Raw genomic sequence first — 26,582 nt, 5'->3', positions numbered from 1 at the left:
AGATGCAACACTTGAGATAAATCTCTCTTCCCCCTCTCTGTCACATTTGTTGTGATAGCAATGTGCTGCTTTTGCCGTAGTAACTTCTCTTAGCTGATGTAGCTGGAAGAAAACTGGCCAACTTGTGGCATACAACTCTTTCTTCAGTCAGATAATAGAGAACAACTAAAAAGACCTTTGAAAATGCTGTGGATATCAAGTCTCCCAATTACATCTCTCTTTCTTCTGCTTCTCCCATGCTTCCCTGGCCAGAATGGTACGTACAACATAGACACTCTTACATTTCACAAGTTTCAGTATTTTCTTTCTTTCTTCCCCTTCTCCCCCCACCCCCCTTTAGTCTGTTGTCTTAAAGAGGTTCCTGGCAAATTCACCATTAGCACAACCAGGTGGAACTTTGAAAAATATTCTCTGAAATTATAGAATGAGTTTTTAGAAAAAAATGAAAAATTATTGTGAGTTTTTAAATCATGTAAGTGTGGGTCAACTTAAAGTACTGATTTTAGGCTGATGGAGATGAATTTCCTGGGGTTTCCTTCCCTGCTTGTAAAGGCTGAGTCCTGTGTACTTCTCCAGCCTTCTCTGTCGCCTCATTTCTCTGCTGCTTTGGAAGGTAATTGCTGACAGCTCCTGGGTTGCCTTAATTCCTTCTCTAAGTGCTGTAGGAGGAACATCCTTGTGTCTGGTCAGGTTGGATTGACCTACTGTATCTAAATTCCCATGATCTGGTCTTTCTGTGTTTGTTCTCTCATTAAAATAAATTGTTTTAAGCATATAGCGATCCTTAACTTTGCTTGTCAGCACTGAATAAGCCTAACCTTTCTACACTATATTTGTCCTAGATATACAATATGCTATATTTAATTTTTCTTCCCTTGCTTTTAATGTAATTTCTTTTGGATGGTTCCCATTTGATCCCTCTGTTCCTTGCATAAGTACTTACCGTTCTCAGATGGTCTCAGCATATATTTTTACACCTTTGTTTCTTAGTATAGGCTGGAGTTATACCTTCTGCAGCTCTCTTCCCGAGAGGCTACGTTATCCAGTTTCCTGATGTTGGTTAAGCCTCTTTTCTAAAAACAGGGAAGGAAAAAAAAAGAAAAAAAAGGTGTAATTTTCTTCCATTCTCTGCCATTTTTTGATACCTTTGAATTCCAGATTAGATCCTCAACCAGCTCTAATTATTGGGCTGAGTTCAATGAAGCTTGTATTTTGAGAACTGATAGGATCATACTGGGAATCTACACAGCAGACTAAAATTTTTGCATGAGTGACAGAAGGCACTTTTTTGCCAAGGCCTTTTAAGCTTTGGGAAGACATTGAGTTGCACAGGTTAACGGGCATGAAAGGTGCTATGGGTTTCAGGACAGCCAAGAGATGATGTATGTAGGATAGCAAGACCAAGGTTCAGTCTTTACAGAGCAGTTCTGTTGACAGAGTAGTTGTTTTTTAAAACTACTTTGATATTAATAGATCAAGAAGAACTCTGGTATTATAATTTCACTTGCATTTCTTATTTTTAGGTGGAGAAAATGAACAGTCAACAGACATTATCAGTGTTTGGGAAGGAGACTCCATCAGCATAACCTGCTCACTAGAAGGTTCAGAAAATGATGTGGGAGTGCACTTGACAACTAGCATACAGCCAGTCAATGTGTTATATGTTTCCAAGCGGAATACTTCATATATCCTTCCTGCTTTGGCTAATCGCACCAGGTATTCAAAGGAAGGGAGGAATCTCAGGATAACTCTGCACAATGTACAGGAATCTGATTCCAATATCTACCTATGCATTAATATTGTTAAAAACAAAGGCCATCATAAAAAGCTGAATGGGAAGACAACCATAGTAGTGGTGAAAGGTATTGCAATTCCACCTTTTATGTCATGAATTAATAAATACAGATATATATTTTAAATCAGAGGTTGGAAGGAAGCATAATGGGAGGGAGAGTCTGACAAAACTTTAAGCATGTCTGCTCAGGTAAAGGATTTGAGGGAAAGTGTGGGTCTATTCCCTGAAAAGATGAAGAAAACACATTAGATAGAACGGTACTGAGAAAACCCTTAGAACATCAATTCATGACTAATTTAATCCTAGCTACAGGTTTTCATGAGTCATAGCTTGCTGCAGCAGTTTGGAAACAGCGAGGACCTATACTTCTTTCCAAAACAATCAGTCAAATCTTTTTGAATAACTAGCAATGAGCCTTTTTTTGGTAGCGTTATTTGCAAATCTGTTTTGGTTTTAGTATTTCATCTTAAGTGACAAATTGATAATAATTGGGAAGCAGGGTTTGCAAGTTGGGCATCAGTAGATAAAGGGACGTGGGGATTTCTTAATAAACCATTGATGAATGGGCAGAAGTGCTCCTTTTGGCAGTCATTTCTAGTAAGGGGAAGAATTTTTCTGTCCTTTTCTTTTTCTTCTTTTTTTTTTTTTTCCTCATTAGAAGGCTGAGTCCACAATATTCTTTGGCAGCTTATTCCTCTATGTACCTACCCTTCTGATGAGACCATCAAACCTGGAACATCTTTACCAAAAATTACAGGGTTTTCTTCCTTTCCTATCCCCAAGGCACGCAAAACCTAATTGATTGCTGGTTCTGTAACAGTCCTTTATGTCTATGAAGATTTATCATGGTCTTCCTTAGGCTTCTCGTTTCAAACTTCTTGACTGTGTTTTCCCAAATGAATTCCATCTTGTGATTATGTACTGTTTCTCCAAATTATTTTATTAAATTACCTCATACCTCTTTTTTTATTCTGATTCTCTTTAAAATTCTTGCAACCTTCCCAGAATTATCTTTTGTACAAATGTGATAAATTCTGTCTTCGTTCCCTCATCCATATTAATGATAACGTCAAAAGGAACAGGGTCTGTTCTCAGTGAAATGTCTTTCCAGCTGGACAGCAAGCTGTTAATAATTACTTTTTGAAGACCAGTTTCAACACTGTTTCAAACCTGTTTGGTCAGTCCTACTTTCAGATCCTGGGGCAGGAAAACATGCCAGGGTGTACTGACATAGATCTTTCTTCTGAAGGCATGCATAAAGATAGCCTTAAAAAAAAAAAAAAAAAAAAGTGTATCTAAATTTCTGTGGTCTGTTCTTTCTGTCTGTGATCTCAGTTTTTGCTCCCTAGTGAAAATGCACTGTGATGCCATTAATCTCTCTTGTTTTTAGCAAAAACCAGTGGAGTTGTTGAACAGTCACCGCTCTATGTCAATCCGCAGCAAGGCCAGTCCATCACCATTACCTGTGCATTGAAAAGCTCACATGAAGATGAAGGGATTTTCTTGCTCAAGACTCACATGCAACCTGAAAGAGTGTTGTATGTTTCAAGTCAGAACGTTTCGACTATTTTTCCTGCTTTTGCTAATCGTTTGGAGTATTCAAAGCAAGAAAAGAAAATAGTGATAACTCTACACAACCTATGGAAAAATGACAGCGATATATATGTGTGTGCTGGGGTGGTGAAAAATTCCTCTTTCCTCTCAGTGAACAGAAGCGGCACCATGATGCTGATTAAAGGTACCGACCTTTTGCTTGTTTAATCATAACTAACTATAGGCATGTTTTAATACTAAAAAAATCTGTGGACAAAAAGCTTGCAGAACCTCAGTCAGGACAGGAAGAGCTCTAATCTATGGCTAGACTTCTTCTAATACCTGGGAAAGTTTGGAGAGAGTGCTCAGACTCCTTTGCACCCTGTTGTACTAGGACACAGAAACAGGGTCTATGTTTTACCTGCCTTGTACAACCAGAGGGGAATTATGAAAGAGAAAACTTGCTATAGTCTTGCATCTTAAAAAAAAAAAAAAAAGTCAAAATCAGACAACAAACACTTCAACGTGTCTGTGAATTATCTGTCAGTTTTAGGAAATGAATCAATATTTTTAGCATCAGTTCTTTGACCTTAATGTGACAAAAATGTCTTTTAGAAACCATTCCCTACAGCCAGTCTTTATGTTTAAAAATAGGTCCCCATACGGAGCATGGAAAAAGTTCTCAGGCATTAACTTAAAGTACCACAGATAATAGCAGAGATGATCTCACACCCTTACTATACGCTGAGCACACTGTGAGCATATTCCATTGACAGGATTTCTTCTTCTTCTGTGGGATGCTGGTGTAACCATTTGCTAAGATGAAGACAAACCCAGCTATATAGTGCTTGATTTTGATCTTACTGGTGCAATTTAACCCTGTGCATTGGGCTTTGATGAGATCTTTGGGTAATTAAAATAAGGTTTACATAGGCCCTAAGATTTGCAAAGGATCTATCTGCAGTCTGCAAAAACGACTGCGGTCTCATTCTGTGCCGCTAACTGGTGCAACAGCTCAGTAACATGAGTTGGGGACAGTGACAGCTGCACATCAAAGCGGCAGGGTGATTACCAGACATTATGTAATTCAGAGATGGATTAATTGAGTTTTTAGAGAACTGTAACCCTTTCCACTAGCACTGTTCTACTCAGTGTATATATTTCAGATCACAGTAGCCTCCTGCTTCTGTCTGCACTGCTTGCGGTCTGACAAACCTCGCTGTTACAGAAATCCTACGTACCCCCGGCCGAGCCCCCAGTGTCCCTGTAATATTGCAGTAAAACATTTTCTGTTACGAGTGTGTGGTCCTACTTCTGATCAGTGGTCTGGAAGCTCTCGCCTTTGCGGAGTGCTCCTCACTGACCCTTCATCACATGCCACCTGCAGTCATCGCCAGCCTATAGAAGAGCACAGGGAATGCCAGTGAGAATACTAACGGGATGACCAATGTGGCTGTGTAGCATGCTGTTGATATCTGATTTCTTGCTGAACAGCAAATAATTTTTTTTTTCATAATAACAATATAATTCTACCTCTTCATACTTACAAGAATAATATAATTTCACATGCAGAAGTGGAGCAGACAGACTGCAGTAATAGTTCCTGGGGCATCTATGGTCTTATCATCACGCTAGCACTACTGTTTTCTACGCTGATATGCTGCGCCTTGTACCGTGTCTATGTAAGTATGCTGTTACCATGCTAAAGCAAAACTGAATAGGTGCCTGTGATATTATTTGTAAACAGTGACTAAGTCAAGCAAGCATTTGATAAACGTAAGGAATTGTGGCTTTCTATTGTCTCCTCTTTGCCCTTGTTTAATGTCTCCCAGCTGTAAAGTCTTGGCAGTAAAGACCATGTCTTCTGTTTCTGTAACTGTTAGTAAATGACATATTGTTTGCATTTTGATAACAAACCTTAAGTAAACCTCCCAGTCAACACACAGCTATGTATTGTCTGCATTTCCCTGAACAGAACAGAACACCTCACTGTTCTTTTTTTTTTTTTTTTTTTGGTCAATTGGGAATGGAGCTGTATATGCCAATCTTGTAATAGATGTAAGAGAGTGTTTGGAGGGAGACACAAGGACAACAAAACATTGTAAAATATCCTAATGTCTGACAGTTGCTGTAGGAGAATAATTTTGCCCTGTCCTAGAAAACAAGGTGACCAAGAAATTTTTCCTTTGCTGGGATCATTACATTCATATTCTTCAGAATGTGCCCAGAAATTCTTTGTCTCTGATAGATCCTTCTGCACCATAAAGATTACACAAAATTAACAGAGTGTGGATCACAGGCCAGGCTCCTATCTCGTCCCTCCACATATGACTTCAGTACTGCTAAAACCCAGTAGTATAACACCATGCTGGCAAAGCCAAGTGGCACTGTGGGAACTGGCCTCTTGTGTTATCGGTAACAAACCAAGGATAACCATTACTTATGTTGAGGCCACAGTTACACCGAACTCTTGAAGGAACTTTCAGTGAAATTATATCAGACTGCCAATAGAAAGTTAAATAATAGGTTAAATAAGTAATAGAACAATTTCCACCTAATCCTCTAAGACCTCATTGGGTTATGAGGTAATTTTAAAAGTACATTTCCACTTCAGACAGATGGTCTTCTAAGATGTAAATTGAGTCCCTCCTTGTTCAGGGTCTTTTCAAGCTCTATTCTGAACAGTGGTTTGCTTTGCTTTGCAGATGAAGAAATATTCCCAGAAAAAAAACCCAAATGCAGTATATGAAGATATGTCCTACAGTTCTAGACGTAACACCTTGGTCAGAACCAACACCTTGGTCAGAACCAACACTTACTCTAGTGGCAATTAAGCTTCTGCCAGCTGGGACTGTGCGTGGATCGACCATTCCTTTACATGCCTCTGAGAGCTACTTTAGCAACCTGATGCAGTAGTTGAACTGAAAATACTACCATCTACCTTCCTCACTGGAAAGAAAAACTGGCCACATGAGCCAAAGCTATTTCTGCTTTTCTGACCACTTGTGAATATATTATTTTTTTTTTAAGGTATAGAAAATGTAGAGAAATGCAAATACCCTGTGCATGTGTTTGCAGTATAGTGTGGAATGTAGTATTTTTGGACTATGCATTTGGCTGGTATGGGCTCATTTCTTTGATTGATAAATAACCCTTTCAGGGAAGGTGGACTAGATTGAAAGGCCTGGTTATGACCTTTGGTAAGTGCTCAGGAAGAACATAACAGGCCTGTTTAGTAATATGCATGGATAACAGTTCTGTTATAAATCCTTGTGTGTCTGCCCAAGAGCTCAGGTAGCTAAAACGACTCAAGAATTACAGCAAAGAAATCTCTTCTGAAGAGAATTCACAAACTTTGTGGCAGAGTGCATTACAAGTGAAGTGCTAGATATGTATGGGCTTACCTATTCAAAGATCATAACGGTCCCACAAAAATGCAATCCAGTCTAAATTTTAAATTACTGCCTTTGTCAGAAATACTGGCATGACTGGTGTGGGTCTTGATGTGATTGACATGCAAAATTACTAGACTTGGGGCGTGATGGCTTTGTGGGACAGCAGAAGTATTTGTGACATGCTGGTGTTGTCTCAAACTCCAGATGTCTTAGGACTGCACAGCAGAATGCATTTCTCCAGGTCAATGACTCTACATTGTACAGTACAAGGTAGACTGAACTGGGATAAAGCCAATGCCTACATTCCAGTCTGGGCACGGGTGAGTCTGATCCCAAATCACTCTTAACAAAAGAATTTATCAAAACCTCACATCAGTCAAGTAGAAAATAAATTTGGTTTAGTAGCAGCTTAGACCAGGTTGTTACGATGAGCTTAACCCTCCTCTAGATAAGGAAGGGCTGCAGCTTCCTCCAGGGCTGTTTTGGTTCTGCAGAGTTGGGTCCACTGTGGAAAATCAACAATCTTGCATGCCCAGAAGAATATCAAATTGCACTGTTATGAGGCAGAATTGACAGGGTTGGCTTGTGGTTTCTGGGCACAGGCTGAGACTAGATTTTTTCTTTATTGATGTATTTGTTTAGTTTTTTGAAGGATTAGGGCTGGTTTTTCCATTGATGAGACCACATAGCTAGCGGGGAACTCCACCAAGATCTCAGCTTGCCGAGCCAGGCCTGCCACTTGGGAGAGCCCGTTTCCCTCCAAATGTCACTCGTGAAACGCTGTGCACCAGATCCGAGGGAGACATCTGCTCGCTCGGGTGGCTGGTGGAGGGATGGGTTTACATTGTAAGCAGAGGTGTCTGTTGATTGCAGAGCTTGCAATCTTCACATAGCTGTACCTGAATAAAATTAAGTTTGTGGCTAGGGCTTTGTACAGTTGCTCAATATTTTTATGTATGTATTAAAGACTATTTCATATATCTTGCAAATGAATGCTAGTTATTGAATGGACTGTTTCTTTCGGTGGGTTGTTTTAAACAGAGTGATTCAAAGTCTTCTTGCAAAATGCAGTATAACTTGCTCCTAACAGCACCTCAATAGACAACCTAATAACCATTTTCCACTTTATTTACATAATCTACATGTGAGCGTTTCTTGTTTTAAAACTAATCATTGAAGAAAACACCAAAGAACACTTCAGACCATGTGTATTCATGCAATCCTTTCATAACTACTAAGATAAAATTCCTGAAGAGCTAAAAATGTCAAATGGCGACGGGTAAGACACAGACAGCACTGAGGAAGCTCGGCCCATCCTTTGAACAGTGCCTTGCACCTGCTCACAAGGACTGAGGGCCACAGGGCCCGCTAAATGTGGAGCAGGAGGTGGCACCTCACCACTGTTGACCCTGTTGCATGTCCCCACGAGCGTGGTCCCAGCGGGGTCCCATGTCCCTTCTCGGGGATCCCACATCCCCTCTCGCCATGCACAGGCATATCCTCTCACCACCTGCAGCAGGCCCCGTTGCCATGGTAACGGGAGGCCCTGTGGCGCCCATGGCGTGGGCAGGCCACAGACTGGCAGCCCCGCCAGCCCCTCTGCCCCTTCCCTGTGCAGGGTTTCCCCCAGGAGGTCCCTGGAGGGGATGATGCCGTCTGCGTTGGGGTCATGTGGAAGGCCCTGACTCAGTGCAGACCCTGAGGGACAATGAAGGCTTTGCAGCCCCTTGTTAAGAGAGGCGCCGTTCGGGGAATAACAGCTTTCCTCACAGCATGGTACAGGGAGGCTGTCCCACCAGAGCCTGCATGGTGCCTGAAGGCCTGGGGGCTGTGCTAACCCACTGCAGGAAGGGCTGACAGGGGCAGCCCGCTGCCATGTTGTCACCACAGCATCCCCTCCAGCTGGGGCTGGCCCTGGCATGAAGCTACGGCCATGCACGTCCCTGCCTGGGCAAGGCAGTGCTGCCCCTTCACCGAGCACAGGGACAGCAGCAAGACCAAGCAGACCATGTCTAAATGTCCCCCGCAGCATTTAGACATTTCTGTCTTTGTCCCTGGACAACCCCAGCTCGGGGGGAAAGATACTCTAACAAATTAGATACCGATCTAGGAATTAAAGTGCCCATAGTCAGTCACTTTTCATCACATTTTAATTTTTGAAAAAAGGTGCTGGTTTAGTAGAAAAGGGCATTTGCCCTCTCCCAGAGAGACAAAGTACGAAGGTTTGAGGTGAGCAAACTGGCATTTGATATCAGCTTTCTGCAGCAATATTACTGTGCAAGCATGACCACAATTGTGGAAAAAAAAAAACAACAACCTGTGAAAGGAAACAGTGGTGGAGGAGACTTCTTTGGCTTGGTGTAAATTTAAAAAAAAAAAGTAAACCCTAGCTGAGGAAAATGACATATAGTGAGACATTTCATGAATTGTACGTGTTCAGAGAGGTAGAGATTCAAGCCCAGGCAGTGGTGAATGAACCACTGGAAGAGGACTGCTGGGGAAATTGGCTCTACGGTGTCAGGGGAAGAGGTTGGGCATTTGGCTGCTCGAGAGAGTTGGGGGCGATGCAGCGTGGTCTCAGAGCTTTCCTGGAAGGCAAACTAGCTGCATGTTTCATCACCAGAGCTGAGGACAGAAGTGTTCTGGACTTACCCTGTTGTCTTTGCTGTTTTTCTGTCTCCTGTCCCTGCATGATTTTCAAGAAGAGGTGGGAAGCACAGTGTAAGGCTCTGAGACTGATTATCAGAGATTACCGAACAGGGACGGAGAAAGCCGAGGCAGCTGAGCAAGGACAGCACGTCAGAAGCAGGGAAAACATGACAGCGAGGTACAAGCCATGCCAGAAGTGACTCAGGGTGCCAGGTCTATATGGAGAGGCCTGAGCTGAGCTCTTGGGAAGGGGAAGGCTCATCAGAAATAACTTTTGGTTATTTGCAGAACTGGAGAGACCAGTCAGCATGTATAGATTACTGCTGATGGAGCCCATAGACTCAGTAAAATTTAACTGAAGAACTTTAACCCTTTGACTAAGGCGCGTCAGACAAGTACGTGCTTGAACTCAGATGCTAAAGAGATTGATAAGCCAAGTTGAGCCACAAAACATTTTCCAGGAGTACTGTATACAGGATAGAAGTAGGTTTTCCTCTTATTGTGGCTTGTGATATATTGTAGGACACTGGATTATTCCCAGTGACTATCCTGCAAACAAATGTTTATATGCTTCTAGCAGTTTTAAATGCTACATGATGTATTTCTGAAGCCTACATTGGTAGAGTTGCCTGGAGTTAGTTTCTTCCACTTGTGTGTATCACTGGTTACTGCTTGTGATCATCTTCATCCAATAACTCCTGTAGGAGACTTTCTGTTAGTATTTGGAGGATATGACAAAATATGTCCAGCATTGCTAGGTCTGGTGAAGACAAGCTACTGACTAGTGATTTTTCGAGGTCCCTGTGTTAGTGAAAAAAAAAAAAAAAATTGATTCACGGCATACAACCTTTTGCAGGCACTTGTTTTTCAAGGTATTTAGTTTCTTTTTAAATGTTTTGTAACAGTCAACTTGCAATCATGTTAGCAGTCAGCTTACAGTCATGTTGAAAACATGCATTTTTTTTCCTGGTAGTTCACAGATTTGGTTTTCACATGGTTTAGAGCACTGAAGTGTTGTAATTGCCTTCTTGGTGCCATTTTTTTAATCTAACATCTTTGGTTAATATGCTTCTACTGCTCTACATCTAATTTTCACAGTATTTGTGTTGTCATGCATGGTTTTTAACACTATTTCGAATGCTTCAGTAATGACTGGATACTGGCTAAATGCAATGTGCAAGAAACTTTCCAAATTTCACTTGACATCTCAACAGGTTTTAACTTACTTTTTCATAAATCACCAGTAGTACATCACTGATCTTAACTCTCTTATACAGACAGAGCATCCTACCTTGTCTACATCATCCTCACATGCAGAGGAGTGGCTTAATATTAAGAGACCCCAATCTTTGCATTTAAGAAAGCGAAATAAAGCAACTAGCTTAAATACTGATCAGAGTGAATAAAACACTTTTTCCTAACATTAAAATTTTACAGAGTCGTCATCATCTATCTTGTACAAGTAGATTATCCATCCAGCTTGTGGACAAGAGGGGACTCCAGTATGCAACAATAAACTGCTAGTGGGGATGAATAAACTCTCTGGATGGTGCCATTTCCTTCTTGTGCAACTAATCCACATGAACAATTATTTTGCTTTTGGGTGGTATTTGCAACAACTGGCTGCATGTTTCTGAAACTCTCCCCAGAGAACATGTCCATGTCCCCAGAGAAGATGTCCACCTGCGGTATTAGAAACGGTCTGCTATACTCTCGTGCTTCTGACTGTAACGAGAATAATATCTAAACATTGCAGACGCCAAGTAGAAGATGCTCTCTCATTCTTTCTGTGAATTAGTAACAGTAATTTTCTGGGAAAGCTTGTTTCTCTCAGCAGTTTATGTCACCCTCAGATATTTGGTCCATCTCCTCCTAACACAGTGGAAAACTACAAGTTTGTTTCTCCATGGAATCTGCATGAGCCCTGGGATTTAGGAGCCAGTATGCATCCACAAATCTATTAAGACATGGAGGGCTAAATCATGCAGCCCTTTGTCATACAAGTTGTAAAAGCTTACTCTTGGGTAACACTTTATCAACTGGAGTAACCATTTCATCCTCAGATGGCAGAATTTATCACTCAGCCCCACTATGACAGAAAAAAAGAAAAAAAAAAAGGAAAAAAAGAGAGCACTTGGGTTTTTTTGGCGTGCTCTTTCACTGCACATATTACCTTACAACTCTTAGACAAGCCTTACATGTGCCTTGTGAGGAACCACAAAGGCCAGTTAACTGCTCATGGTTTGCACCTGTGTTATTTTATCTTTGATCAGTGACATAATTGACAGCAAGTTTGTGGGTAAATGACATTTAAGGTGTAAAGCTACATTCTCATCTGGTTTATAAGGGTGGATAGTGAGATGATATTTTGCCCAAATGTCTGTGACTTCTGGGAAGGAGACTTATTTAAGAAACACTTTGTAACATCCCTGTGGATTTCTCTGCTACTCTCATTCTCATGCACTATAATGCTCATAGTACAATCTTTTGTATTCTCTGGAAGGTGGTGGCAGTCAGTGACTAAACTCGAACAGATTTTGGACTCAAAACTGTTTCTTTCAAAAAAGAAAACCAGTTCTAGGTTTCAAAAAAAAGCCACTAACAAGAAACTGTGCATGTATGTGTGTACACACTGCGGTTGAAGAAACGACTGTGTCAAGGCTAAAATTAAAAATGGGCCTCCTTCAGAGAGCTGTATGCTCCTTCCTTGCGGAGGCTGTTTTGGAAATAAAATTGTTGTGTGCAGAAATAGATAATTATATTTCTGTCTTAGCCAGAACAGGACATAGAGATTCTAGGAGGTTTTCAGCTCACAGAGGAACTCAAATGAACAGTCCAAATTGAAGCTTTGCAACTTTAAGACTTGTTCAGAATTAGGTGAATCAGGAGGCCTCCATCCTCGAAAGGATGTCTATTGTCCTGGTTCTTTTCTTGGTAAATCTCACAGTTATGATCATGGCAAGTTAGTTAGCAAATAGCGTACTTGGCTGGAGGCAGAGTTGGGCTGTTCTTTCAATGCTAGTTATTCAATGGCAAACTCTAACACTCGGACCTGAGGGCACCACTTCGGTCGAACAAAAAGAGAGGCAGAAATAATCATAATAAAAATAGTTACATTTATTAATAACATGCTTTCTTCTGCCAACTTCTCTTAGGCTGCTCTCATGCCTCAAGAAAAAAATTGCGGTCTTTGTGGTAAAGATACAGAAGTCTGGCTGCTGCAGGGATGCTTGAGGTGGTGTTTTTCTCTCTGTCAGTCAGCATTGCTACAGAGTGGGCTGCTCAGTGGTCTGGCTTAACACCACCCTGAGAGATTCATTGTGGCAGGAGATTGCGGTTCTTGTGTGCTAGGCAGGGCTGTCGCACTGCTTCTGCAGAGCAGAAACACTCAGGTGCGTAAGCTCACTGAACACAGGCTCGCTGGTCCTTCTCTGAACCACCATCAGCAAGTGACCTGGCCTGCGGTCCCTCCCTGCCGCCCTCCCGTGCTCTGCTCTGTATTACAGCCGCCTGTGGCCATTAGGGCAGCCAGTGGAAACCCTTCCTTGCTGGCCCAAGACCAGCCTGCGTCAACAGTGGTCTTCCTCGCGGCTTACTAGCAAGCGTATGTCAAGCACGGGGTTCAGATCATAATTAAGAACTGTGTAAACACATGAATGTGCCTCGCAGGCTTACCACAGCCACGTTCAGCTCTGATAGCTCCTGCAGTCTGGGCAGAGCTGCAGTCCTGCTGCCAAAGGCCAGTATTCGAATAGGGCTTGATCTGCTCAGAGCATTATGCATTTTGATTTTTGATTTTTAATCTTTGATCTCATTTTTCCTAGCACAAAGACCTAAGAGAAAGCACCTTCTAACTTCACACTGTGTCTGGCATGTGCCAGTAGCACGTTGTAAGTGGCTGGTCTCTGTGGCTGGTGACTGTAATATCTCTGTCACCAAAATATATTATCAGGCAGTGACCTTGTTCTGTCAGTCACGAATTATATGATCTGAGATTTTCTCTTTTGATGTTGTTTATTTATGTCAAATAGCACCTCTGACATTGGAGTGGAAATTTGGCATACGATGATATTTATGACCACTTATATATATACTGCTGAAAGAGCCTTTCAGCTCACATGCTGCATCACTTTATTTGGGCATTTCCACTTTATAATTGTACATCTCTCCTCTGTGTATTGCTCGTTGAGATATTAGCAGCAGTCTGGCAGTCGCAGCGTAGCTTCCTTCTGGGCTCGGGTACTCTGCCGACGGTTAGACCACTTCCAACATACTGTCGTGCTCAGGGCTTGCCGGGGTACGTCGGTATCGCAGTGTGGAGTTCATGTAGGCAGATCAGTTAGCAATTCTCAACTACTGATGGAGCAGTGCTGCCTTTCACAAGACTTGGTGTTTGTACAGATCCTGGATAAATCCACCGGCATCTGGGGTGCACTGAGCTCCAGCATGGCCCAGCTATGTTGTTATCAGTGCCTGAGCTTGCTAGGTTAAAGCCACGTTGTCTCAACTGCTGTCTAGATGTCCCTTGCACGATGTAGAATCACGAGCTCCCAGTCTGACAGTGACAAAGTGCAGAGAGGGAACCACCACAGTCTGGAGTATTAACAAAGAAGCTGCTTAAGAGACAGAGACTAAACAAGAATTTTTGTGGGTTTTGTTTGGGGTTTTTTTGTTGTTTTTCCTTTTTTTTATTTTTAATTTAAGCAAGCTGGTTTAGTTATTGAAAAACAACTGCTGGATGGGGAAAATTATGCTCCAACATACATTGCTATCTGTCTGCTAGATTCAAACACATTCAACAGTTATGTTTGAAGGGTTATAGGGAAAGAAGGGATATTCATTGCAGTACTGGATACTTTCAGGGACAAGCCCAAGACTCAATAGATCAATAATCTGAGATGGAAAATGTTACCCAATACTCAGTTCATTTAAAAGCTGTGCAATTACTTTTCTGCAGCTACACTTGTGCATTGACCTGCTGTGCTTTCTGCCTGCCAGCCCTGGACTTCTCTTGACCACAGACTGTACCAGTCACTCTGAGCTGTGACGTGATGGTCATGGTCTGCTGTTGAATGCTGTCAGCTGTCAGGTGGCCCAGCTGGTTGATCATCCCAAGGTTCATGCTAACATGCTCATATGAAAGAGGTTCTCGGAATGATCTTCAGCCCGAGTCATGTATGGACTGACCTGTAGCTTATTTGCATCTGCTTGGACAATATATTATCAGTTCTGAAAGGTCCTTTGCTGGCTGAAGTGACTTTTTCATAGTAAATTTTAAGTGTGCTCAGCTGTACATAGATTCCTCTTTAAGAGACCGTAATTTCCTAGCAGTACGCAGCTGGGTATAGAGGCCATTTCAGACTGGCAGAAAACTGATTCCCCACTGAAGGTTCCTTGCCGTTGAAATGGCCAGGCAATGAGGTGCAGCTGAGGCTTTCTCAGGTGCACAGGGGCTCACAGTATAAAACAGAGGACAGAAGGAGAGCAGGTTGGTTTGTCTGAGCTGCTGGCCAGGATTTTTAGGTTAGTGCTGTGTTATTCTTGTTGGTTCTAAAACTGTATTATAAAAAAAATGTGGAAAAATGTCCTCTAGTGCTGTCCTACATTACCTTCTTTGGTTTTGTATGGTTTTCTTGTAATTGTGGGCCCCCCAGCTCTAGGTTAGGAATACTGATAGACAATAGTTGACTTTGTGTTTCCTTGGGGCAGTCTGTGGTGGTTATGAGGAAGATCCTGATTAGAGGGGTGCGTGAAGCACTATTTCTGTATTCCAGCAGAAGCTTGGTCTCAGGAGAGCAACCTAGCTCTGGGTGTTAACCTGCTGTGTTAAATATGTGAAACGTGAGCTCATGTGGGCAGGTATACAATGAATTTTTGAACCTGAATTAATTTTGATAATTGTCAGTGCAAAGGCATTCTGGAAAGAGAGAGATGTTCATAGCTGCAGTCCCTGAGGTGTTTGCAAAAGGCAGGGAGTGAAGGTGCCATTCTGCTCTGAGGAAGGTATGCACAGTAGTGTTGGCTGGAAGGTGGTGTACTTCCCTGTTGTCTCCAGCAGCCAGCACGGCTCTGAACTTGCATTGTGTTTACTCTGGATGTGGTCTCAGCCAGGCTACCAAGCAAATGAGGTGCTATTATAATCTTCTGCAGCTCTGCTATGTCTTGGTTGCTGTCTTAGATGCTGCAACTTGCATCTTGCAGGTGTTTAAATCAACCCCTAAGATAATTTCACCCCTTCCAACTATGCTGTGGTCAAAAAGGCAGGCATGTGCACTGGCTGAGCAACTAGATGCTGTGCTGTGAATTTTTCCGTAATGTTTGTGTTGGCAGCAAGTTTAGTTTGTAAGAGTTGGAAGCTACATTTTTATGCTTTGGTCTTTCCCTCCCCGCTGTTGTGTGTTACTGGTTTCCTTTGCAACAAAACAGGACATGCCTTCAAAGAACCGCAAGAACAACAAGTATTAGTATGAGGTGCTTCAATTTACTCCATCAAATTGTAGTTAAAAGTTACCTTTAACACCATTAAACAGCCTGGCCAGTTGAGGAGAAAGGAGGAGAGGGGTTGTTACTATGAGATTCTTTACGGCTGGAGGAAAAGGAAATACCAGAGGCTATTAGAAGAAAATCTTTACTTAATACTCTGGTTTTACTTTTTGCTTTTTTTCATACCTGTGAAAGCACGCTTAAAAGACTTTAAGTGGTGGATGTTATAGTAGGAGTTGGCATTGATACTTAACAGGAAAACCCTTGATCAGATATTGGTATTTAATGGTGTAATACTATACCGGGTTTTGTTATATCTGTTCCTATGCTTGGCTTGAGACACCACTTGCCACCCCTCTGGGCATCCCCATTAATGAGGGAGGGAACCCTCTGGCTTGTTAAAGATACGTCCTTTTAAGAGAATGGAAAAAGACATAGGGTGTTAAGCATAGGAAGAAGCATTTGAAGGCTGTTAAAGCAGGAGTAATGGGCTAGGGCCAGCAAAGATCAGGGCTGATAAAAGCATAGGGCTAGAAAGGACTCTGAGAGCTCATCTGATCCACATCTCTACTACAGAAAATAACTAGCTATACCTAGGTCTAGACCATCCCAGGAGTTAAGTGCTTGTCCAACCTGTTCCTGAAGTCTGCTGGTGGTGGCATAATTCATAAAGTCTGCTAGAGTTTAATTTCCTTGTAACTTGTTTGACCCGATACTGAACTGTGCTCTAAATAAAGCATGTAACTAGGAGTGCCAGGCAAACAAAACTGCTCTTTGAGTAGTATCAGTGGTAGAGTTCAGCCCAAAGCAGGGGACCTTGAAGAAGGTACTGCTGCCTGAGGAGAAAGTCATAATGAATCTTGTGTAGAACTGGTAGCAACACAAAAGAGTTACAAGGGAAGTATTATTGATGTGCAATTTGCACTTAAGAAAACATAACTCCTAAAGCAGTTTAAGGCAGAGCAGGTAGGCGCATCATGTGGAGGGGCTTGATGAGCAAACAGGCTCAAGGGACACGCTGCTTCACCTACCAGTGAACATTAGTGAGCAGGACATGCTGCCTGGCTGGGCAATGAGAGCAGAAGCTGATGGTTGTTGTGCTCCTGCATGTCAATGGCAGTGTCTAAATCTCTAGAGCTTTCTGCATGTACATACAGACACATGTGGGTGTGAAGGCATGCTCTCCACCTTCCATCCTGAGCCTATTCCTATCAAATATTCATCAGAGGAAGATTTTCATCCATACATTTTGCATTATTCAGGCTTAGAAGTATTTCAGTGACTTTCATGTTGCCTACAGGATTTAGATACCAGGGATAAAACAGAAGCCTCTCTAATTTTCTACATTTAGGAATTCTGCTTCATTAAAATTCTTTTAAAGATTAGTCTTAATGATAAATCTCTAACTTGGAGTCTTCCTCCCAGGAAAATAAGCTCACTACTGAAAACAGATGAACACACTCTAGAGAAATCTCTGCAATTTGACCATCAGCCTTGGGTGGATGATGCAGGTAGCTGCACTTCTTTTCAGTATTTGCCTTACTCCAAAGGGCCTGCATTTAACTCCAGTGTGTAATAGATCGCTGCTGCTTCCACATAACCCCCCAGGATAAAAATAAGAGAGTGTTCTCCTTTGAGGAATTCATTGAGATATGGTAACAAAACAGACAATATTGAGCCAGTCTGAACTGAGTTCTAAACTATTAGTATTGAGTACTTGTTTTTACATAAGAAATTTTGATTTGATATGTTACAGTGCCTAATTTTTCAGAAACTGCAAAGCACTTGACTTGCTGCTTAAAGAGACTAAGGATGTTTCCCACCTAAAAGGCAGGTGTGCTATTTGCTGCTATAAAACTTGGATTTAGGGGCAGACAACAGATGGCTCCAAATTTGAGAACATGAAGATACTATTCTTTTAGCACTTTATAAAGGGCCATACCTCCCAAAGAGGTTAACTCACCTATCATGCTTGATTACTCATTAGCAAACAAACCAAGGTGTTTGACATGAAGAGAAACAGTTACAGCACGCATACGTGCAAGCAGCTCAGATTATTTGTTACCTCTCTTGTGCTCTCCTTTGTGTGGCACAAAGGGGAACGAGAGGCACCCGTGTGGTCAGAACAGTATCTCTGGGTGAGGTATAGGCTTGTGCACAGCTTCCTCTCTACTGAATCTGTTAGAGTAAGACCGTGTTATATTAGGGGTGCAGTGTTTGTTACCTAAGATCCCAAGTGAGAGAAACAGCCTCTGTTCTGAGCGCAGTCTGGGCAGGCTGGTTCCAGAGGAGAAGGGCAGGCTTTGGCCAGGGCTGGGGATGGTGCCTGACATCCTCCTTGTCAGATGTTTTTTGCAAACATTCACTATTTCTGGCTTCTAGGGGAAAAAACCTGAAGCACATAATTCTGATAGGAAACAGACGGATAATCAAATGATGGTATTTTCAAAGATCATTTGCTATGAGGACTCCCCCTTAGGAAAGGCAGGCAGACTTGCTTTGCACACTGCTCAGAGGAGTTGCTGGGTTATTTGCTTAGCTGTTAGCAAAAATTTTTTCTAACTTTATTGGCTGATGTTGGAGTGTGCTGTGATTGTATCCCACTGGTTTTGCATTAGCAAATCTTACTTTAGTTCAGCAAACATGTTAAAAAGATAAGAGCTAGTCAAGTGCTTTTAACATTGGGTAGTTACAGTGGGTTGAATGTTTTGATCTGAAGAAAAAGAAAACTATTAGAGCAATGTTTATTTTAAACCATAAGCAAAAGACAGCAGCTTAGTAAAGTAAACTCCAAATCCTGCAGACAAGCAGCAGAGAGTCAAAGAGCTCTTGAGCTTCAGCAGCTGTCATTAAATATCTTCTTACAATGTGTACTTTGCTTACAGGTTTGGGAGCTGGTGTTGTGGATATGTGTGTATATGTAGTAAGAGTTCATCCCAATTCTTTCCATTTTTCCTATAACTGTTTGTGTGGTAGCTTTTCTGGTACAAGGATCTCAGCAAGGAAGAAGAGTTAAATTTTCATAGTTGGAGGAAAATGAATCTTGGGCACACCCTTGATGTCTTAGTTTTTGAGCAACATTTCCAGTTGCTGTACTGAAAGCTGATGCCTGAAACTAACCTTAAGACACCCCATGTAGTGAGGTCCAAAAGCTGCCAAAGTTTCCTCATGCAAACAGGCTCCTCCCATGGAAGAGCTACTAGAAGTCCTTGCTTTTATCTGTCTCTGTGCTAAGAGGAGATGGGGAGCAGCACACAGCTGCTGATTATACCATGGGCCAATTAGTGACTAGAAATAGCTTGACCCAGAATGTTTTGCCAACCTTTCAAGAAATGGATGAGAAATGATAGAGTTCAAAAAAACATGATTAAACAAGTGATATAAGAATACTTGAGGCAAGCATCATCTTGCTGACCTTCAGCTGTCTACAATGGAGAAGCGTATGTCTGAGGCTGCTTTTAGTCTGCAGAAGCAGCAAGACACTTGCAGCAAAAAATCCCTGGGAGCTGGATCTCTCCTACAGAAGAAAACACAGCATCCCCTGCTACAGCCTGGTCCTCTCCCTGAACTATAGCAGTCAAATAATCAGTTCAGATGTAGATGCCCACGCTGCAGATAAGTTTGGACTGGTGGATCCCAGCCTGTGCAGTGGAGCTGGGAGCATCCCAGCAACACTGACATGTCTGGGAGAGGGGTGAAAATGATGAAGCAGCTTCCAGCAGTTTCATTCCTATTAGTGCTTCAATGAAAGGACTTCAGTATGCTTTGCATACTGAGATTGGAAGAGGCTGTTGTTAATTAAATAATTAGCTGTTTAAAATGTATTTATTAGGGCTTAACAGCCAGGCCACAGATATGCATCAATTAGAGCCACAATATCTGCAATAAATGTTTTTCACCCCATAATCAAATATGGCTTAATTAGGCAATGCTGCAAGAACAGTCATAATAAATAGAGTGGGTAAGACTTGCCTTTATAATTGAGATTTAATCAGTGAACTCTTGTATGTTCATTGAATAATTGATTATTCTACACATTTATCAAGGATTAAAAACTCAGTGGTAGATATGCAAATCCCCTTTTATTAAATACATCTGAAATTCTCAAATACCATTTAAAGCATATTAACATTCTGATTAAATCTAAATGGTGTACACATTGTAGATCTCTCTTCTGCAGTAGGCCATTTTATTGCTACTTATCACTTTTTTCCAAGCTAAACTGCTTGTGTGTTTATTGCACAGGATTTGGACAGACATAGGCCAAGGGGATGTGAAATGGAGATGGTATCTTGTGCATTCCTGGAATGAGCAAGCTATCCTGGATGGGACAGTAGGAAATATTTTTACATTGACTGCTAGTGAGCAGATTAAACCAAATGAAGCAGCCAAACACTGGAAGATGTGGTGACTCTCCCTCAAGAGTTACTATGATACTTAGTGCTATGTGTGATAGAACAAGCATGTAGTAATGCCCATTAACAAAAGGAAAATTAAAAAAAATCCCAAACAAAAAACCAAAACCCACATTCAGAAACCTCAGCGATGGTGTGAGGTGTAGATGATCGGTGCCAGCGTTATCTAAGAACTGGCACAAGGTGTGCCGCTGGTTGGCAGCAGTTGTTGCTGGAGACACATCACCCCCATGAGGAACAGCCCTGTGCCTGCTGGGGGAACGCTTCTGCAAAGGAGAACAGTTCACCTTACTCAAGTCATGCTTGCAGACAGGCTTTTGCTGAGGGCTAAGGACAGAGTAAGAATGCAAGAGAACATGAAACTGTGGTTAGCGATGGCAGCTCATCTCTGAGGTGAGACCTGAGTGGCAGATTAACATCCTACTTAAAAGTGAAAGCACGATTTAAACAAAGGAGCGGTCACAGGACTGTGCCTTGGCAGGTCCCCCTTCACATTTGTACCTTGTGCAGCTCGTGCCCTGTCACACACAGTGCTGGGAGCGCAGGAACTGTTTCAGGATCTTGGAAACAAAGCACAGAAAAGTTGCAGGTGGGAGACACCAAGCTAACAGAATTTTGGTAAAAGTTGAACTGTTAGTAGCAAAGCACTGGTAATAATGGAGCTATTAGTATTCAATTCCTCTGCACTGATCTTTTCCTGCATTTGTCGTTCATGCTGGGCAGCTTGATGGCAGGAGCAAATGTCAAGCCTGAAGATCTCTGTGCTAGGCTAGTATGCAAAGTTAACTAATTTCCATGGTATTTGACTTCTGGTTTTGCGGCATCAGTGCTTTTCAGCTTTTACAACTTGTAGACTCCTAAACATTTCAAGTGGAGCTGAGACTCAGTGAATTTATAACTGGTAACAGTAGTGTACAGTCCTTCAGTGTCTTTTGCAGATGCTCTGGAGGGCAGGTCCTCAGCTACCGCCTTCCCCCCCCCCAAGCCCCATGTCCGCAGCCTGAAGACCACTTCTCTAAATTCGAAAATAATGAGCCAACCAACCACCGTGCAGCTCCCCTGCTTTTGGAAATGCTTTCGGAAGCATTTCTTGCTAGCTTCAACTTGGACACAAGAGGGTGGTATTTCCTCAGGAATTTGTCTACCAGTATGTTGTAGGGTGAACAGGCTTGTAGGGGAACGCGCTCTAGAGAGAAAATACCCATGTTTTATTTTCTTCTAACCTGGTAGGGTCAGGTTAGCCTTGCTCCTGCTTGACGCTGTGGTTCAGTGCTGGAGGGTGGTCTGGAGTGGGGTGGACACTAGGACATGCTGCCTCTGAGCTACTGCTCATCTCTGAGCAGACCTTCTGCCTGGGAGACTGCAGAACTGTTTAATCTGACCAACAGCAACTATTCCAGGGTTTCCTCACATGACCAAGACCCTTGCGAAGGCCCCTTCCCTTATGTACTTTCAGAGGTGCAAGCTGTTGCCGTGTCTCTGTTGGGTCCAGTCATTTCTACAGCGTACACATCTTTCACCTGTGGTGCGCGAATGCCTGAATTCCCGTTGCTGACTGCACCACCTTTAAATGCTTGACAAGCACTGAGCACAAGAACCTGTTTCTGCCCCAGGCAGAGATTATGATTCCTGATAGTGTGTGGAGCAGTGTTGAGAGAAGAGCTCTCCTCAGGATAAGCACATCCTGCTCCTGTACATCAGATCTTGCTTTCCCCAAGCCACTCACCTGCAGCGTGCTGGCTCAGGGGTGTAAATTGTAGGGGACAGGGAGCAGTGATGAGTCTGCTTCTGAATTCTGGTCCATATGTGTCTCCAACTTGGAGAGACAACAGGTCAGTTTAAACAACCCCTGAATCACCTGTTCTTGTGAAGTAACTTATGCTCAGCTTTGGAGATATTTGTTAAATCCAGTCATGAAGTATCCAGAAGTGAATGCCAAATGCCACTGCTCCACCACACCCCGGTCTGCTCTTAAGCCTTGGTGCACATCTACTCTGTGCTGGGTCACTGCAGGTGATTCTTCAAGACTATTGATCTGCTTTGGTCTAACAAGTTTACCGCCATGCTTAGATTGGAAACACAGGTTGGTGCAGGAGCAGAACAAGAGTCCTTTGGGAATAATTGTCGGGTATTAATTTACAGCCAGGTTCTGGCCCCTTCATAGGTGAACAAGTGAAAGGGGTTGGATTCCTCAGGAGAATGTGTCTGACATCAGTGACAGCCATTTGCCTCCAGCCATTTTCTGTCCAACCACGTACTCCAACCCAACTTTTCCTTATAAATCTACGGCAGTGAAGGAGCCTGAGTTGGAAATGTATTTTTTCCAAGTGGATTTTTTGGCCATCTTAAGGGCTCTATGGTGACTCTACCATGTCTCAGACTCTGTGCCACAAAGTGCCTGTGACTGTGCCCTGCTCAGGGTGTTCATTTTGGAAGGTAGCAAGTAGGACTGCCAAGGGCCCTTGGTGTGCCCACAGCATTGGTCCCCTCCATGAACAAGGTCAAGGGCTCACCCTACTCTGTCAGGACAGATGTGGATTTGGGATTGTCATCTGGGGTTACCATTGGGCTTCCCTGGCTCACAGCGGTGCCCTGGACCAGGTGGTCTCTCAACCTTTGACAGCAGCAGCATCATGATGAGTCAAATTTCTGAAACTCCAGGCTTTTACAGAGTGCCGGATGCCTCGCTGGATATGTAATCCCTGTGCTTGGAACCTGCACGAGACAATGCAAAGCAAATTACAGCAGACTAAATATATGGTCAGGATGTGCTGGGAGTTGGCAGTGTAGCTGGCTGGGGTAGCCAGGGAGGGAGGAGAGAAATGGTCAGTTTGCTTTCTTCACGTTGAACTGGATAATGCTTGGGGACCTTTAAAAGACTTTAACATGGTTTTGACAGGGAAGAACTGGAGGAGATTCAGCTACAGAAAGCTGGATGAAGACTGAAGGGTGCAATGTGCCTGGGAATTGAGAAGGGATCCGCAGCTGGCTTTGAGAGAAGATGAATTTTGGAGCAAATAATCTTTCACAGGAGTTCAGCACAGGGCTTTGGCACCTCCCTGTGAATCAGGAGATGGACTTCTGCTGTGATCCATCCCATGATCCATGGCTCCTTTTTGATCCTTTGTATGAGTTATGCTACATGTTGGCAGCAGTTTCTCTGAGGCACTGTTTGCATCCTTCTTAAAAGAACACAACCAAAATAAAGATCAGCTGGCTTGCCTGTTTCACTGTAACTAATTGCTAATGTTGTTACAGTGGAAAGAATGCTATAAAGCTGAATTAGAGCTTTGTGGTTTAATTGACTTATTTTTGTATTTCACCTGATTTGCTCAGTGAAATTAGAATGGACTTTGCTTACTTTTTTTTTGTTCAGAGTCACTTCCTGGCCCTTTGCCCAGGCAAGAAGAGCCCCAAGCTCTCCAGTACTGAATGCTGATTAGAAGTGGGGCCAAACTCTACTATAAAGCACTCTGCTTTGAATAAGGAGACAGCTGTAATGATGACTGTGACCTTTACTTTTACTCTCATACAAACTGGAAAATTCAACCTGATGGTGCTTGAAAATCTTAATGTTTTTGTCACTGGGCACTGCTTTCTAGTTTGAGTCATGATTAAAAGGGAAATTAAGAATTCTTCTCGATGTTGTGAAGACAAATAACGCACTTGAACATCTTGGTTCTGCAACATTTGTGAAGAGCAGCATGACATGTCAGATGGGGTCTAAAGGTTGAAATGGCCTCTTCAGCTGAGCATCCTGCCTGTGGGCAGTGCATTACCAAAACAGCTTGTCCATGAGTCACACTGATTGTACTTGTCTTTCTCCTGTTAAGCGAAGAGAGAGTGCTTCAGCTCAGACCTTATTCATGAAAGAAACCTGCGTTTGATCACCTTTGTCCTCACCCAGCAGGCAGAGTGATCTTATTTTAGGGCTTCAGAGGTAACATGCAGCTTTCTGGGGTGCTGCTCAGGCTGCCTAATAAATTCCCTGTAAAGATCACTTTGCTAGGCATTTATCCATCCTGGGAAAAGGCATGGACGACTCCCCGCCCACTCAAATCCAGACCATCCATAGGCACAGCAACTCCTCTGATAAGCATTTTATAGAAAGAGTGTGGGCAGGTCAATCACCGGCAGCCAGGACATGGAAACAGCCATGTATGCTCAACAGGCAAACTTTAGTGATAGGCTTGAAATACCATGGGGCAGCTGGTATAAATCACCTCTTCTGATGTCACTAGAGCTGTGCAGGTTTCTGTCACCTGAGGCTCAAGTTCTGTATTTATTTGAAAAGTTCCCCAAGGTGACCCTGCTCTGGCTTGGCTGCAATCTGACTGAGATTTGTTTCTCAGGAGACTATGCGATGTCAAAATCAGTAGGCACATACACTTCCTTCTGCTGGAGTTCGAGAGCACTGCCACCTTTTGTGCCATCGGCTCTTCCATGGCTTTCCCTGCACCTTTGTGGAGATGCAGATGGGACCTGGGGTGTAGAGGAACTCGTATGCTGGTTAGCTGCTAATGAGATGGGGTTTGCATTGTGCTGGGAGGCACATGGCTCAGCAAGCCAGCAACCTGGAGTAGGCTGGGTAAAGTGTGCTGTAGGTGAGGTGGTAAGAGCACAGAGATTGCAATGTTCTTTGTTAGAGCTTTCATTAGGCTATCAGTCAGTTTATCTATAGCTCTATGTATCTGCTTGCTGGAATGTATTGAGTAACTAGCTATAAATGATAGTCTTCGCTGTTGTTGGCATTTCTGGTGTTGAAATCTTGTGCTAGTGCTATTATTTTGCACATGTCGATGCATGTTTGCATATACGTAGTTTGGTCTCCCTCATACACATAAGTTAAGCTTCTGAAGGAGGGACACCTCCTGTGTGTAAATACACACTGTGCTTATGAATGTGTTTTTACAAGGTTATTTCCTTTTCAAAAGTGAACAGGACCATACTTGCAGTCCTAAATAATTTTACACCTTACTTTCTGGTTTGTGATGTCCCTGTGTAGGACAGAAATAGTACATAGATATCAGGTGTTATCTCCCTAAATGGCTAAGGGGCCAACAAGAAGGCTTCGAAACCATTAAAAAATATAATGCTTTGTTCCTGTGACTTACAAAATGCAATTCTGCCTTACGAGAAAGGGCACAGCCATGGGCCTGAGTACCCAGAGGACAATTCAGAGCTGAAAAAAGCCAATTCTCCCAGGATAAAAGACACCCAATGTGAAATCAGCAGCTTCCAGCAATTCTTACCTGCCCATATAAAGCTGCTAAACAAATCCCCCTTGCCTTTAGTGGTACAGTAACTATACACACCGTAAAGCAATTCCAGCTTCAGCCAACAGTTTGGGGTATATAATACATAATTTACTAATTTCTTTGCTGTTTCAGCTGACAGTGATGGATCAAATCGGGAAGACTAGGAGGGCAGGAGGAAGGGGATTAAGATCTTAGACTCACTGGCCCCTTTGGGTTTTGTTCCCATGGGCAAGTGCTGATGAGCATTCCCTATTTTGTTTCTTCACTGATTAAACTAAGAAATCAAACCAAAGGACGCAGGAGAAAAGGGTTAAAGGATTAGGAGGTGGTCTCTGAACTGCCATGTGGCAAGGTAATGAGGCATGAATTATTAAAATTATTTCAATTATAACTGGCAGCCACATGCACCACTTTTGCATTGGCTTTCTTCCTCTCTGTAAAAAGACAGGTTTGCAAGTGCTCGTGGTTTCTTGGAAGAGATATGCTCTTCCGGAAATGTTAGTTGTATAAACAGTGTAATTTGTCACTGGTCAAGCTGTTTTTGTGGCTAGGTAAGTTGAAGTGTCAATGAAATGGGCACAGTTCAGCAGCAAGACAAATTTGCTGCTTGAAAACCTGCAGGGATGATTACTACCATGTTGCTGAAAGGATGTGAGTATTAGTGACCTCTCAGACTTGGGACAGTAAGCCATGAGGCACTGGACTTATGCTGCTAATAATTATTTCTAAAAAATGCTTTGGCTTTAATGGAAAAAGCAATATGTTAATAATATGTATTCTTTTGCTTGTGTATAGCTTGAAAGTAGTGGTTTGACTTACTCTGTTCAGAGATTTGTAGACAGTGATCATACTGATTTATGCTCAACCTCTGTAAAAACGGGCACCATGCTGCTAGCTGACTTTCCCATATTTCTTCATGATCTAAATGCCTATAGAAATGGAAATATCAGGAATAGCTCCATCTGGTGACTGCTAAAAATTTTGCACAAAAGCTTGTATTTTTGGGGTCAGACTGAAAAACCTTAGGTCTGACTGTTGGAGCGAGTCCAGAGGA

At 42.6% G+C, this 26,582-nt stretch overlaps 1 protein-coding gene and 1 long non-coding RNA gene across 3 annotated transcripts in view; one reads left to right on the top strand and one right to left on the bottom strand.

The window, feature by feature from the left end:
• The window catches only part of LOC142604435 (uncharacterized), a 61,145-nt gene that overhangs the window by 22,817 nt on the left and 11,746 nt on the right, over window positions 1-26,582 (bottom strand). The gene's annotated exons all lie outside the window — the stretch shown is intronic.
• On the top strand, window positions 5-7,193 carry CD7 (CD7 molecule). Its single transcript, XM_075770976.1, has 5 exons — window positions 5-256; window positions 1,524-1,862; window positions 3,186-3,533; window positions 4,901-5,010; window positions 6,034-7,193. Exons 1-5 carry the CDS (start codon window positions 184-186, stop codon window positions 6,160-6,162), a joined length of 999 nt encoding a protein of 332 aa, XP_075627091.1. The 5' UTR covers window positions 5-183; the 3' UTR covers window positions 6,163-7,193.

This window comes from Balearica regulorum, chromosome 18 (assembly GCF_011004875.1).
Source record: "Balearica regulorum gibbericeps isolate bBalReg1 chromosome 18, bBalReg1.pri, whole genome shotgun sequence".
Lineage (NCBI taxonomy): Eukaryota > Metazoa > Chordata > Aves > Gruiformes > Gruidae > Balearica > Balearica regulorum.
The sequence above is the reverse complement of the archived record's forward strand: the minus strand, read 5'-3'. Positions and strand labels throughout refer to the sequence as shown.

Bases quoted from the DNA above. Each gene is read 5' to 3' on its own strand.
- CD7 (XM_075770976.1), top strand. From the start codon at position 184: ATGCTGTGGATATCAAGTCTCCCAATTACATCTCTCTTTCTTCTGCTT. The intron at 257-1,523 runs GTACGTACAACA...TCTTATTTTTAG, and splicing joins ATGCTTCCCTGGCCAGAATG to GTGGAGAAAATGAACAGTCA. The intron at 3,534-4,900 runs GTACCGACCTTT...TTTCACATGCAG, and splicing joins CACCATGATGCTGATTAAAG to AAGTGGAGCAGACAGACTGC.